At 44.1% G+C, this 14,690-nt stretch overlaps 1 protein-coding gene across 8 annotated transcripts in view; it reads left to right on the top strand.

Annotated features, from left to right (window-relative positions):
- The window catches only part of KMT2C (lysine methyltransferase 2C), a 161,790-nt gene that overhangs the window by 74,843 nt on the left and 72,257 nt on the right, over positions 1 to 14,690 (top strand). For all 8 annotated transcript variants that reach the window (XM_075271513.1, XM_075271509.1, XM_075271512.1 and 5 more), the window contains exons 7-13: positions 7,269 to 7,431; positions 7,726 to 7,897; positions 8,645 to 8,759; positions 9,028 to 9,200; positions 11,659 to 11,798; positions 12,132 to 12,242; positions 13,346 to 14,031. In XM_075271513.1, the coding sequence (XP_075127614.1) occupies positions 7,269 to 7,431; positions 7,726 to 7,897; positions 8,645 to 8,759; positions 9,028 to 9,200; positions 11,659 to 11,798; positions 12,132 to 12,242; positions 13,346 to 14,031 (1,560 nt within the window). The remainder of the gene's footprint in view (positions 1 to 7,268; positions 7,432 to 7,725; positions 7,898 to 8,644; positions 8,760 to 9,027; positions 9,201 to 11,658; positions 11,799 to 12,131; positions 12,243 to 13,345; positions 14,032 to 14,690) is intronic.

The following is a 14,690-nucleotide window of genomic DNA, read 5'->3' as shown; positions in this document are numbered from 1 at the left end:
TTTTCATTTGAATGGGTTTGCAAAGTCACCGCCCGTGAGCGTCTTCTGCCTCTCCACGGCAAAACCGTTTGTTTTTGGGGTTTTTTTTAACCGGACAAAAAGTTGGACATGCAGGACTTTATTTCCAATTTTTTAAAAAAACTGTTTCGCCATGGAGACCAGGAGACGCTCACGGACGCTCACGGACGGACACTGACTGCCGGTTTCCGTCTCCTGTCCAGTTTCTTGGGCAGAAGACGGAAACTCACAAAGCGGAGAGCGGGTGCAGGTGTGATCCCTGTCACCAAGTCCATTCAGCCATTCCAAAGATATTAGCCCTCTTACAATTTAGTCATATTAGGGTGCACTAGCCAAGTGGGTGGTAACATTGAATGACATACAGACATGACCCCCCTAGAAAAACCACAATGTTACCGCCCACTTGACTACTATACACACTAACAGGGCTTATATCTTTGATATGGCTGAACAGGTTTGGAAAAGCAAAACTCAAAAATGCTCAGGTTGACCGCGCCAATCCTATTATGTCAACGCAATTTTCAGACCTGTTGACAGATGCTCTTTAAGCAAAAGCCGTCTGTTATTGTAAGCTTTAAGTAGTTGTTTGCCTTGTGGTTTAGGTTTGTGCTGACAAAACGTATAGGATTCCCTTAATGGGTTTCCTACCGTATGGCAAGTTCCCGATTTATTGCCAGCTTCAGGAGAAAACCCCACGTGTCTACAACTGGTTATAACAATAGCCAGAGCTCTGTAGAGAGTCAGTCTGCTTCCCGAATCATTAAGAGCCATTGGTTTGCCAAGGCGGCCACTTACTGTGATGTGAGCAGGTAGGAGAACAGATGAGCGCTGTACAAGCATTGGGACAACAGCTGTTTGCGGGGGAAATAGGAACAACATATTGTTTTTCTAGTCGCCCTATTCACACTGATTCAGGTAACTGTTAGAATAAGTTAATAGAGACTTTTATGGTTGTGTAAGACTCTCAGGGCTGTTGTATGGTGGCATCACTACAGGGAACGTGACAAATCCACAGAAACTGCGGATACAATAATAGAGGGGTCAATGCGAGTCATTCGTATCTAGTAGATGCCTTTACAGGTATTACATCAAATACAATGGCTATACATAAAGTATACATTCTGTACCTTGCCTTTTTTTAATTTACCACATTCCCCAGCCTATTTATGTGTCACCACATTGTTATATGGCGAAACACAATGTACGATTGTTATATATATGTTACTTTTGTAGATCTGGATAAAAACTATTTTGAAGTCTTTAGCCAATGAGGCAGTTGGTGCAATGGGGGCGGGCCTTCAGCTCCTGGAGCACTGTGTTGCTATTCAGACTCCTATCATTCTGTGCACGTACCACCCCATGCAGTGAGAATTGAAACCTCCCATCCTACTTGAGATCCAACAGCAGCGCTCCTAGGGCTGAAGACCCCTCCTCAGTGCACCTACTGACTTATTTGCAGAAGACTTCAAAGTTTTTTCTCTCCAAAACTACAAAAGCTTTATCACTGTATATATGCTCTTTAACATGTTAGTGACACGTGAATGTTTTGGGGAGGTGGTAGGCTCCCTTAAGCATATCGAACGCTCCTCCTGATATGCGATGTGTTCCTAAATATTTGCCTTCCCTGTGAAATAACTATTCTTTTCCTAGAACAGTTTTTTTTTATATAATCCCTCTGTTATTCCTCTTGAAAATGGATCAGTAGATTGACAACCCAGCGTTGCCATTCTCGCTGTCAGTGGGGTGTTTTACTACAAAGTCTCGGTATCGTCTTATCAGTTCTGTCTGTGTCAGACGATTCGTCAACTCTCCAAGTTATTAAGTGCTAATACATTTCCAGGGGAGCGACACAGCGTCGTTATACGATAAGAGGCTCCCGCAGCGTTGTCTCATGTGGCATACCGGTATTTACTAAAGCAGACCTGTCAGGAGAGATGACAGATTTTTATTTTTTTTTATTTTAAATATTATGACAAGCAAGAAATAAAGAAAAACATAATTTGTACTTTTCCTTTTTTGAATCCACTTTGCATAAATCCGTAATACAGGCAAATATAAGAAACTTTGTAATATATCTTATCGTAGAAAAATCCTTCTCACCAACCTCGCACTCAGGTGTCTGCTAAATCTGCCCTGGTAGATGAAACAGCTGACAGAAGAATCAGATTGCTGCTTCCCCATAGAAGTTTATAGAGAGCACTGACAGAGCCCAGTGAGATACATGCTGCTTCACCAATATGTTTTCTAGGAGTTCTTTTCAGTGCTTGTCTATAATGTCCTCCATGCTGCTGCTGAGTCCTTGTGAGAGTGTGTAGGGAGCAGAATCTCCAGGTTTTTTTTTGTTTTTTGTTTTTTTCCTGTGGTGTATGGGAGATGTCTTTACAGCTAGACTTCATCCACCAGCTCAGGGAAAACTGAAAATTAGAGCTGGAAGGGGGTGTATTGGTGAAGAATGAAAAATACAAGTCACGTAATGCCAGGAGTGTTATTCCTCGTGTACACACTACACCTGCAAGGACAGCTGTACTTTTGTCTTGGCTCAGTGAACCCAAAGACGTTGACCCATTATGGACACTTATCTCTTGTCCTGAAGATGGGGGATAAGTGCCCAATTGACGGGTCTTGCCCCCCTTCTTAAAACCACTGCGTGACTGGTGCTTTATTCACTTATATGGGACTGTCGGGACTGTAATATTTGGGCACCATTCACAGCCCCATAGCAGTGCACTGGCACGCCATTCACAAGGAGGCCTAAGTGGGATGTTCGGTGATTGTACACGTATTGCCTCTTTTGTGGGTAGGTGATAAGTGTCCGTATCAGGACATCCCCTTTAAGCTGACTGGTACCGTCTATCTCAGTGGTTCTTAACCTTGTTTGAGGTACCAAACCCACCAGTTTCATATGCACATTCACCGAACCCTTCTTTAGTGATCAAATATGATTTTTTGCCCCAAATTCAAGACATGGGTATACGTTTTTTTTTACTGGTACGCAAAATGAACCATGCATATTGCTTAGGGTTCGATCGAACCCCGGTTAAGAACCACTGGTCTATCTGCTCTGCTGTCCGATTTAAGTTTTATTTTAATGGAATCACAAAGGGTTTACAAAGAGCCCATGAGCAGACGGAGTAAAATCTCCATCCGTCGCAGAGGATTGTGCCGCCATTTGTTGGCCGTATCTCGCAGAGCCATGTGATGGATCAGTCCCTGTGTAAAGGTCAGAGCAGCCGCAGTGTTCATTCATGTGCAAGACATAAAGGTTAAGAGAGGAGAGCTGTAGGTAAGGCAGGACGCCGAGCGGCCGGTGTATTCTTCACAGCTCTCTTCCTATTAGCTGCCTTCACATTCTCACTTCATTTAGCTGGACTGTGAAATGTCAGTGGAAGCCATGGCGGCAGGGTAAGCCTCGTGTCACTCCTGTCCGCTTAGCTATGCTTTTTAATTGGCATCCTGGAGATTTGTGGTCTTCTTCCCTTCCTTTACATGCTTAATGCAAGCAGATTATATGCATGGGAAGAAAGCATGACCACTTTCATGCCTAGACGAGTTTTGACACATTGTTCAGAGCAAAGTATAACCATGTGGACTGTTGCATTGCAAAATGCTAAAGTTTTACCATTAGCTTTTGTTTAATAGGGGTCTTTATCACCAAAATATTAGCAGCTATGCCATGTCTGTTCTGGCTGGCAAAAGCTGTCAGTGCCTCCATACACAGGTCAGGCACATTATGAAGAACCTGACGTTTTCAGTCATTCATGACATGTATGTTGTAAACTTTTGGGTTGCAACTCTGAAACCAGCACCTGTGTTGGGTACCCCCATCCTGCAGCTACTGTGTGCACTCGTGGCCAACTCTCTATTCAAACACTACAAGATGACTGCCTCTGACCCCCATTCTCAAGCAGCAGGTTTGTGTATTGAAAAGTTCTATAATTTTCCAAATAAATTTATCAATTCCTGACCGTTTTCTAGATCTCTGCGTGCTGTCATTCTTTATTTACTACTAGTGGTTAAAAATCAGTGCATGGTCAGGCGATGTACGGTCCACGGTCGGGTGAGGCACGGTCTATAATCAGGTGGTGCATGGCAGGCGATGCATGATCCATGGTCGGGTGAGGCACGGTCTATAATCAGGTGGTGCACGGTCAGGCAATGCACGATCCATGGTTGGATGGGGCACCATCTATAATAAGCAGGTGCACGGTCAGGCAATGCATGATCCATGGTCGGATGAGGCACGATCTATAATCAGCAGGTGCACGGTCAGGCGATACACGATCCATGGTCGGGTGAGGCACGGTCTATAATCAGGTGGTGCATGGTCAGGTGATCTAGAAAACTGTAAGTTATTGATTCAGAAACTATATAGGAAAAGTGTACAACTTTTCATTATACAGACTATAACATCTATAAAATAGAACATTTATTTACTGAAACAGGGTGACCCCTTTAAGTCTTGCTCCTTTTATGATACACCACATCCCTTTACTGCTAAGCCAGACCCCTTGCCTCCGCCTAACCAAAAGTACAATAAACTTTTCTCCACTTTCTAGTGCTTTATAGCTATTTTTAGTTCATTGGAAGAGCTGTGTGTGAATAGGCCCATATCAACGCCAGTGTGAACCGCCTCCAGAAGTTCGCTCTTAGTTGTATAACACTTTTCCCCCCCTCTACTTCTCGATTCCCTTGTACAACAAATGCTTATTAGCTTAACATGCCAAGGAAGGGAATGCGAAATTAAAAAGCAGATGGCGAAGAATTATTATGTCTCCTTAATACTAGCTGAGCAGATTATGCATAATTGTAAAAATGTCATCACACTTTGTAAACATGAAGGCAAAGTGAGTTTACTGGGCGGCACATCTGTTTTGGGACATTGTTAAATGGTTAGAAAAATCAATGCTGATGTGAAGTAAGCGTATTAATCTGGGGGATCTCATTAAGCGAACAGTTATGGCTCCTGCTAGATCCATGACTCATGCGTCATAAAAGGCCTGACAAGGATTTGGCAGGTTTAGCCGCGCCAGCACCGGAGCCTTCCAGCCGTAAACTTTTTTTTTTTTTTTTTTTTAAGTCTATTAAGGTGCATTGACAGCACTAAAGCTTCAATAATTGTAATGTTGTCAGCCCGTTACATTATTAATGTTCTGGGGCTTTGTATACGTTTGCATATGGCAACCGTTTACAAAATGCCTGCTTAAGACTCATAGACTATGTTCCTACGGCATGTCGCGCAAGTTTCCCAGTGGGAAATTTACTGCAAAATACAGTACTATGTATGCGTCTTATAAAACCTCATTCACACGCAGCCGGAAAAAATTGCACACACTTGAGGATATTTCAAAATTTCTGTTATATTTGCCATTGCTGTGAGCCGTTGCAATGCAAAATCTACATGCAGTGTCTTATAGATCTGGTTTAGAGCAAACCTTTTCTGTTAGCCAACTATTTTTTTTTTCTGGTCCTCCAAAGCGGAATTGAGCATTTAGAGAACGTAAGAGTTTCTGGCTGCATTTGTGACATTAATAAATATTGTAATTTACTTTTATTAATGGATTTTGGCTCCTTTCATTGAAATCCTGTTTCTCTCACTGCTACTTAAATGGGTTTTATGCAGAATTGGAAGCCATGGCCGCTTTCTTCTGCATGGGAAGAGACATCATTTCTGTTGGTCACATGGCAATGCCACTTCTCCATCCCTTTAAAATGAATGGGACTGAGCCGCAGTATGGCCCTGTCCATGAAGTAGCCATGTGTTCGAAGTCCCCTTCAAAGAAGTATGGGCGTACAGCCTCTAGTAAGACAGGAAGACTAAGTTGGGGGTCATTTTAAAGGGATCCTATCATTAAAACTCAATTTTTTCTGCCTACCACGTAGGAATAGCCTTAAGAAAGGCTATTCTTCTCCTACCTTTAGACGTCTTCTCCGCCGCGCCGTTCGGTATATAATCCGGTTTTCGTTGGTGTGCAAATGAGTTCTCTCGCAGCACTGGGGGCGGTCTCCAGCACTCACAGCATCGGGGGCGTCCCCAATGCTGCGAGAGAACTCTCCAGTACCGCCTCCATCATCTTCAGGAACGGGTCTTCTTCCGGCGGAGGCTTCAAACTTGTAGGCCATTTTCTTGTGGCCGGCAGGCATGCGCAGTCGGCTGCCCGGGGCCTAGAAGTTTGAAGCCATCGTCAGAAGAAGACGCAAAGAAGACCCATCCATCCTCCAATACGGATTCCAGCACAGTTGTCATTTTTCCTCTAGCCCTTACCACTCTGAGCAAGCTATGCTTGCTACTGTTGGGTGGGCGGTCCTGAGCTGGAACAGAAGGACAAGGACCACCCACCTGACAGTATATGGAGTAATTGTACTGAAGCTAACTGCAATGATTGCTCAGGGCTAGAGAATAAATAACTGCAGCAGCTATTGAAGGATGTAACGTTGGAGTTAGTGGAGAAAGGTCGTCTTTTAAAAGTTCCAAATTCTCTATATATTCTATGGTATAGTATGTGTTCTTCTATGTGTGCACGTAAAGCTGGCCATGCACAGTAGATGTGGATAAGCTGAATCCATTTCAGCAGGATAGACCGACCATCTAATGTGTATGATGTCCTACAAACTCTTCTCCGATGGCAGATGCCGTGAAGAATAACGGGTCGGGCTCTTAGGTTTCAGCTGGAGGTTAGTGGCTGCCAGAGCTGTATGACAGCGGCTCTCTCCCCTCTTCACCTTCAGGACATGTGCACTGCTTAGTAATAACTGTACATAGGGGACGGGGAGAGAGTTGTGGCCACACAGGAAGAGCTTTCTCTATAATCCTTATATTTGGGGACTTGTCAAAATCATTTGTTGGAAGTTAAAGCGCATATAAACATCCAGCAACCATTGTTCTTTATGAATGGGTAAGTCTTAAAGGGGTTTTTCCCATAAAAAGTTATTATGTAGGATACGTGTCTAGTTGCTGGGTGTTCTTCCATTGTACATGAGAAGGGTGGTCGCAGAGTAACGTGTGAATGGCATGGTGACGTTCATGTGTGGCTGTCACTGTTGTGCGCTACTAGTCCATGCACACAGGGGCTCGCAGACTTCCATTCTCCTGATAGTTGGCATATATCCCCTTTAATGCCGCTACAAAGTTGAAGTTTTGCTAAGAACATTTATATAAGCCGTAGGTTTTGTAGAAGTCATGTATGTACCTATAGAGAGAACCGTTGTGTGTGTCCTGTGGAGTGTAAGTTTTCCATTGTGTTTCTTTCTAGCGCTGTGCATACTGTAAGCACCTTGGAGCTACTATCAAATGCTGTGAAGAGACTTGTTCGCAGACATACCATTACCCCTGCGCTGCTGGATCTGGCGCCTTTCAGGATCTCGCCTGCTTTTCTCTTCTTTGCCCCGAGCACATCGATCAGGCTCTTGAGCGTTGTAAGTGAAGCTTTTCTTATTTGCACACTCTCCATGTTGATGTTGCCTGATCAGGTTCAAGCTCCATTCCCTGGTGATGCCAGGCAGTGTTAGAGGTTGTTTCTTGTCCGTGGCCTCGGTCTGGTACCCAAGCTTTGTACTTTTCACTTGAACAAAGATGAGCTGCAATACCAGACACAACCAATAGACTCGAGTGTCACGGATTCTTAGAATGAAACCAAACTGTATAAATGTTATGGTTTTTCCTCCATATGTTGCGTGAGTAAATGTTCTTTCTTATTGCTTCTTTTTCAGACAAGGATGACGCAAACTGTGCACTGTGTGACAGCTCCGGAGACCTGTTGGACCAGCTTTTTTGCACAACTTGTGGTCAACATTACCACGGCATGTGTCTGGAGATAGCAGTGACCCCTTTGAAGCGTGCTGGTTGGCAGTGCCCAGATTGTAAAGTCTGTCAGAATTGCAAGTAAGTGGTAGAATAGTAGCGCCAGATATTTATATACTGTATATAGGTTATGGTGATGTAGTTTTAGTGTAAAACATGTATTAACAATTCGATACGGAATACAGGTGAGAAAGCAAGAACATGATAAGAATCCACCAGTGTCAGTCCTGTTCTGCTTGTGGTTTGGGGCATCGGCCAAGTCCAGTCTCATTGACCTGGTAGTAGTGATACGATACAGGCCATGTTTTCACATCCCAGTAAAGCAATACTGAGCATAGTGAAAAATGTCAGTAATAGTGTGTTACTTATGGCTTTTTGTGATATTGGTTACCTGTCCTATTGGGTCGTACACTCAACACTGCTGCCGATCAGCTCTTCTTAAAACTACACAGAGAATGGAGTAGGAAGCAGACAGCTCGGTGTTCTTTGTAATGGTACACCAATGGAGAAAAAAAATAGATCTGTCAACTGAACCATTGATAATGGATTGGTCATATCCATCATGCTTCCTGTAAAATGGAAAGCTTACTGCCAGTGTGAATAGAGCGTAATACAGTACCATAAGCCATGTTGCTTATCTTGACTTGCTGTTGACTACAGTCTATTGTCTGCAAGCTGGGGTTGGTATGATGAAAGCCATGATCCAAATTTATCTTACATATGCCTAGATAAGAAATATGAATCTACATACAGAAAGAGATCAACATGTTATTCCCAATCTGCCATGTACTTGTCCGCTGAGCCTGTTTTTCTCGTATTATTTTACAGACATTCTGGAGATGACAACAAGATGCTGGTCTGCGATACATGTGACAAAGGTTACCATACGTTCTGTCTGCAGCCTGTTATGGACTCTGTACCAACAAATGGCTGGAAGTGTAAAGTGAGTTGACTCTGTGCAAGTGGTTGGTTTTGGTTGCACGTTACTATGAGTATAGTCCTGAAAAATATAACACAAGGCATATAGCAAGTCTGTCCAGAAAACTATCCAGAAGGTTCTGAAGATGTTCCCTTTAATGTTCAGTTTAGATTTGGTTCCATTGTAATAAAACTGTTGGTGAACGTTACTGTATGGTAGATCTCTAACGTGCTAAAGTTGTATTTTCTATGTGAATATACTCATTATTAACATTCTTCTTTTCTTTTTCTAGAACTGCCGTATATGTGCAGAATGTGGGGCGCGGACCAGTCGACAATGGTATCTCAATTGTTTAATATGTGATAACTGTTTCCAGCAGCAGACCAGTTTGCCGTGCCCAATTTGTGATAATCCTCTTCAGGCAGACGTGCACAAAGATCTCCTACATTGTCAAATGTGCAAAAGGTACTGAAAAGGCTTCTACCTGTACAATGGCAGCTAGTTATGTCACAGATGACGCAGTGCCGTCACAATGGTCTGTCCATGTAGTTAGTCCTAATGTGTTATAATAAATAATACATATCAATTCTAAACCTGGCCTTCAAAACCACAGCAATTCATTGTTGCATACACAGGTGTCATCCACAGGACCCCGGGTGTGCCAAAATACTCCACCATCCTGAACTGATAACACCTAAGGGTGGATTCACACTACGGTAATTCACAGAATGAGAGTAACAGATATTAAATGACAGCTGCAAACGAAGTAAGCAGAGTCAATGGACGGGAAAGTTCGGTGTCCATCTGTAGTCACCATAATGAAAAAAACATGGCGGAAGCTTTCTGTTTATTTTTCTGACAAAAGAAAAAGTCCTGCATGGAGGAGTCTGTCATTGTCAGTGGCATTGGAAGCAGACAGAGGGCGCTCCATCTGTATTTATTACTCTGCTAATGCCTGTTGCTCTCATCCTTCAACGAATGACAGCAGCGGACATTGATAACAGTAGTCTGAACACAGCCTAACAGGAAAGGTTTATCAATTAACTTACTCCCAATTCTCACCCTCCCATCCACAATGGTGGGACAGAAATCTGGATTCATCATTTGCCCACTGGACTTTTGCCCTCCATTTCCTATTATACAACAATGGCCCTCATTTCATCTACTGTTATAGCCCATCGAAGTTACAGAATAATTCTTCAGACACGATGGTTGGAGCACTAGCGTTAGATTTGACTGCAATTTGCTTCACTGTGTCTTTTTGTCAGAACGATCCCTGACGTCCTCCTTTGACCCTTTCACTGGGGGTTTCCCTCATTCACACCATTCTTAGTATACTCTTGATACTGTTGCACACAAAAACCCTACAAGCAATTTTGGGAATCCTGGCCCAGTCTAGCGTAGCACTGATAACCATGCCTTAGTTATGGTCACTCCAATTGCTCACTTTTTCTGATTGAAATGGATTCACGCACACACGCTGATTCTTAGAAAATCCACTCACTTGACATTATGCTGCACTTTGGGGCTCATGTATCTAATGTCCATACAGAAAAGCTCTAATTGTGAAGGGGACAGGTGTCTCGAATAAATTGACCATTCAGTGTGTATTCTATCCTATCTTATGCTACTAATCCTATCCTACTAATATTATATCCTACTAATATTATAAATGTGAAAGTTTGTAGGTTTGTGTGTTTGGTTGTTTGTTCCCTAATCACGCCTAAACTACCGAACAGATGTGTGTGAAATTTTGCATATACTTACCTTGGGCCCTGGAATGAAAGGCTACTTTGTAGATCCCTACGCCGCCAGTCTTCACGTCAAATTACACCGATGTTCGCTCTGGTATCTGCTTGAGGACCTGAGATGACGTCATCCCAGGCCCTTGCGAAGTAACCGCATTGGCTCGCGCTGCAGTGTGGGCGGACCTATCGTTCGGGCAGCAATCTAAGGAAGATGGCGGTGCTCACTTGCTAGGGAGAGGACCGCGCATACATCCTCAGTGTCCAGCCGTGCGCCCAGTGTATCGGCTATGCCTTTCCACTCAGTACGCCGAGACATTGCCATGTTCACCCGCGCTTGGGCCGGGAGGTTCCGCAGGAGGTGGGTGCTGAGTAAGGAGGGATAGGGAGGGGGCTGAGAGACAAAGCAGGGGGAACCGCAGGAGAGGAGGAGGAGGAGTGGGGAGGGGGTGGAAAGTGGAAAATGGACGAGAAAGAGAGAGCCAGGGGTGCCGGGGGACAGGAGGCCAGGGGAGTGGGGTTATGTGAGTGGGAGAGTTGGAAACTGGGGCTGACGTGGGGGTTCCACGGGAGGGGGGCCCTGAGGTAGGTATGTGCACGGCTGCGGGAAAGGAGGCGGGGTAAGGAGGGGGGTCCCACGCGAGAGGGTGGAAGTCGGAGGTGGGCGTTGAGGCCAAGGTGGGACGGGGGTTGCTGTGGCAGGGATGTCCGGTGGTGGGTGTGGGGTCCGCCGTGGGAGTGGAGGCGGTGGGGGAGAAGGGGGTGCCATGGGGGCTGGGTGCGGCGGGAAAGGGGGTGGGCTAGGGCCGGCGTACCATAACCAGCACCAATTGGCTACATGTACACGGCTCAACGCCAACGCTGACCCGCGAACAAAGTCGTGGGCAGATGCTAGTATTCCATCTTCAGGAAACAGTTATTGGTCTGCTTATTGCCTGGCTGGACCTGTATTTGTACTTGCTATTGTTTCAGATAAGTGTAGGCGCATGGCGGCAATCACATGCACATACTATGGCCGGGTCATGCTATGCACAGAAACTCTAAAACGTGTTTTGGGGGGTTTGTTTGTTTTTTTGGACTACTTCTGAATTGAAATAACTTTTTCATGATAATTTGTGGCATTTACCGCATTTGAAACTGTCACGTTCTCCATTGACTTGTATTTTCTTCTATTTCAGGTGGATACATCTAGACTGTGAAAAATGTGCAGACTATTTAGATGATCAGTGGAAAGACGATTACATCTGTGCATTATGTAAGCAATCTGAAGATATAGGGGAAGAATGTATAGGGATGGAGGTGGAAGGATCTGAACCCAGTAAGTAGTCTTCCAAAAGGTATATATATATATATATATATATATATATATATATATATATATATATATATATATATATATATATATATATATATATATATATATAGTCTTCTCTATTACCTATAAGATCTATAGCAAAATAAAGAATCATCGTAAGACAAAATGCTTATATATTACGAAACGGTTAAGAACCTGGAGACCAAGCTAACACAATTGTTGCTGAACATAGTAGTTGAGCTTCCATGCATCCATTGCTGTCTATATTTATGGACTTGATGAACACGGTAATGATTTTCATGCCACTATTGAATTAACTCTGCTTTATTAATTTAGCGTGCCCAGATGAGAGAGAAGAGGATACAGGTGGAAAAATGACATTTCAAGCAGCAGCACTTAATCACAATGATCATGTTCCAGGGGCGGCAGTAATGTGTCTTGATGAAGGTTTGTGCCATTTATTATTTACACGTTGTTGTGGTTTATTAATTTATTGCCTGTTAATTTATTCTCTGCAGAATAGATATCATTTACAAATATAGGATGCCGTACACCCTGAGTTATACCAACACTTGTGTGCCAGCACCTGGACTTAACAATTTGGCAAGTCGAGGTAAAGCCTGCCATTTGGACATAAGTTACGAGCAGCTGGCCTTGTGTACTGGCATCCTTGGGGTGGTGCCACACGGTGCTCCGTCCACAGCATAGTCACACTCCAGGCAGATTCTATAGTGCTGTACTGTGAGAGCAGGGAGGAACGACCCCTCTGACAGTACAGATCTATAGACGCTGCTGTGAGGAAGGGCATTCCTGACTGACTGTCAGAAACGTCCTTCTGACTACGGTACCGACACCAATATCTCTTCACCAGGGGCACAGAACGGGAAAGCCGATAGTGCTCTGAATTCAGTGGACTGTCGGCTTTCTAGCGGTGGATTAAACCGCATGTGCCCCAGATTTTGAAAGGTCCTCTTTAAAGGCTCTTGACATGTTTACACTTCATTTTCTTTTATTGTTCACTCACTCCCTAAATACAAAGTAAAGCGACTGCCACTTGCTCCCATTTTGATGCTGCAGAATTGAACTCTCTAACATAACTGACTGTGCTGCTGAACCTGACATAGTTGCCACAGCAGCAGGCAGATGGGTGATGATGTAGAGTACACATCAGGGCGTGGAGAACGGCATCCAGGTTTTCAGGAAGGGCAGATCACAAAGGCTGGAGATGGTGGTGAAAGCACCAGGGGAGAGGGGGTCAATACTCAGGCATTTGTGTTAGTGTGCAGAAAGAGTACTGGGTGACCGCTTGGTGTGTGTCGGGGGGGGGGGGGGGGGAGACTTTTACCTCATTTTTACTGGACACTGCGTCTCTCTAGCGGAGACTCCTGCAGAGATGTGAACGTAGCCTTAGTCTACATCTATACAGGTATCCATACCTTATGCACAGTCACAGATAGAAAATAAACGTTTATAGAAATAATGCCAGTATTAGTCGATGGGTACAGTAATAATGATTTTCTGTCAAACACTCCTCTTTCCTTGCCTTGTAGTGAGACCAGAGCACAATGATAAAACAGAGCTAGAATCGCGCGTTCCCTACGACACAGAAGCAGACAGTATGGACATCTCTCATTCAGACCACATGAACATGGTACCAGATGAGGCTGTCGGAACGGCTGCAAGTGAGAAGATATCAGCTCAGCAGCCGCTTTGTCTTCACGATGAAGAAAATTCACTTCAACACCAAGAAACTCAAAGTGAAGGACATGTCTTGGAGGATTCTTGCCGATCACCATCAAAGTTTGAGCTCGCAGGCGATGTTAAGTTAGAAGAGCACTTTGATTTGACTCGGGGTCACGAACACATTTCACAGAAAAAGGACGATCCATTGGTTTCTGAAACTTCTGACCTTCACGACATGGAAACGACTCCTAACAGCGAGACGTCTACAGAAATGAGCTCGCCCGCAGGACACAAAAGTCTCAAGTCTCCCACTGGCATGGAGTCTCCTGCCACCTCCGTGGACACCAGTAAGACCAGCGTGTCATCCTCTCCTGCAGTTTCCATCGACTTTCATTCATCGAACGATCTATTTCCGAGTCAGACTCCGGCACATAGTTATAGCACAGCAAATGCCTTTCAAACCACATTTATATCTGTAACTCCAAAAATTGGCATGGGTAAGCCAGCTATCACCAAAAGGAAGTTTTCTCCTGGCAGACCGAGATCAAGACAGGTAAATGTTCTTTTTATCACTTTTATTCTAAATAATAAAAAAAAATCAGTGAATTTGGTGGATGTATTGCTCTTTTTGATTTTAGAGTGATTTTAAAGGTTCTTTTTTCCATTTTGTAAAGTGGTGGCATATTGCTCAGACGTGCCATCATTTTATGATTGGTGAGAAACTGAAAAGTGACACCCTACCAATCCAGGAGGAGAACATAGAGCTGGCAAGGGGCGGCGATCCCTTCCCCTGCACACCAGCTACTCCCTATGTAAGTGCTGGGGGTGCTTCTATGCAGGAAGAAGTATAGCAGCCCCTTCATTCTCTGAATTGGTGGGGGTCCCAGAGGTCAGACCCACTCTGATTGTAAAGTGGTGGCATTCCCTTTGAGTTGAGACACCTCCACCAGGGTTTTGATATCATAACCAACAGAATGTCTAACCAGCCGTATGAAATTGTTCTTGAATGCTTTGTGTGGATAGTAGCCTGAGTAAGGGTATGTTCATATCTGGGTACCCTAAAGCTGACCATCTGCCCTTCCCCTCCCCTGCCAACCTCCTCTCTCTTTCTGTATCTCAGCTTTTTATCTATTGTGTCTCATAGTCCAAAAATGCTGTCTTTATTTTTACCTGAAATTCCAGAATTTGCTTTTATATTGGTTTGACCTCTAA

The sequence above is a fragment of the Leptodactylus fuscus genome, chromosome 4 (assembly GCF_031893055.1).
Source record: "Leptodactylus fuscus isolate aLepFus1 chromosome 4, aLepFus1.hap2, whole genome shotgun sequence".
In the NCBI taxonomy this organism is placed as follows: domain Eukaryota; kingdom Metazoa; phylum Chordata; class Amphibia; order Anura; family Leptodactylidae; genus Leptodactylus; species Leptodactylus fuscus.
The sequence above is the reverse complement of the archived record's forward strand: the minus strand, read 5'-3'. Positions and strand labels throughout refer to the sequence as shown.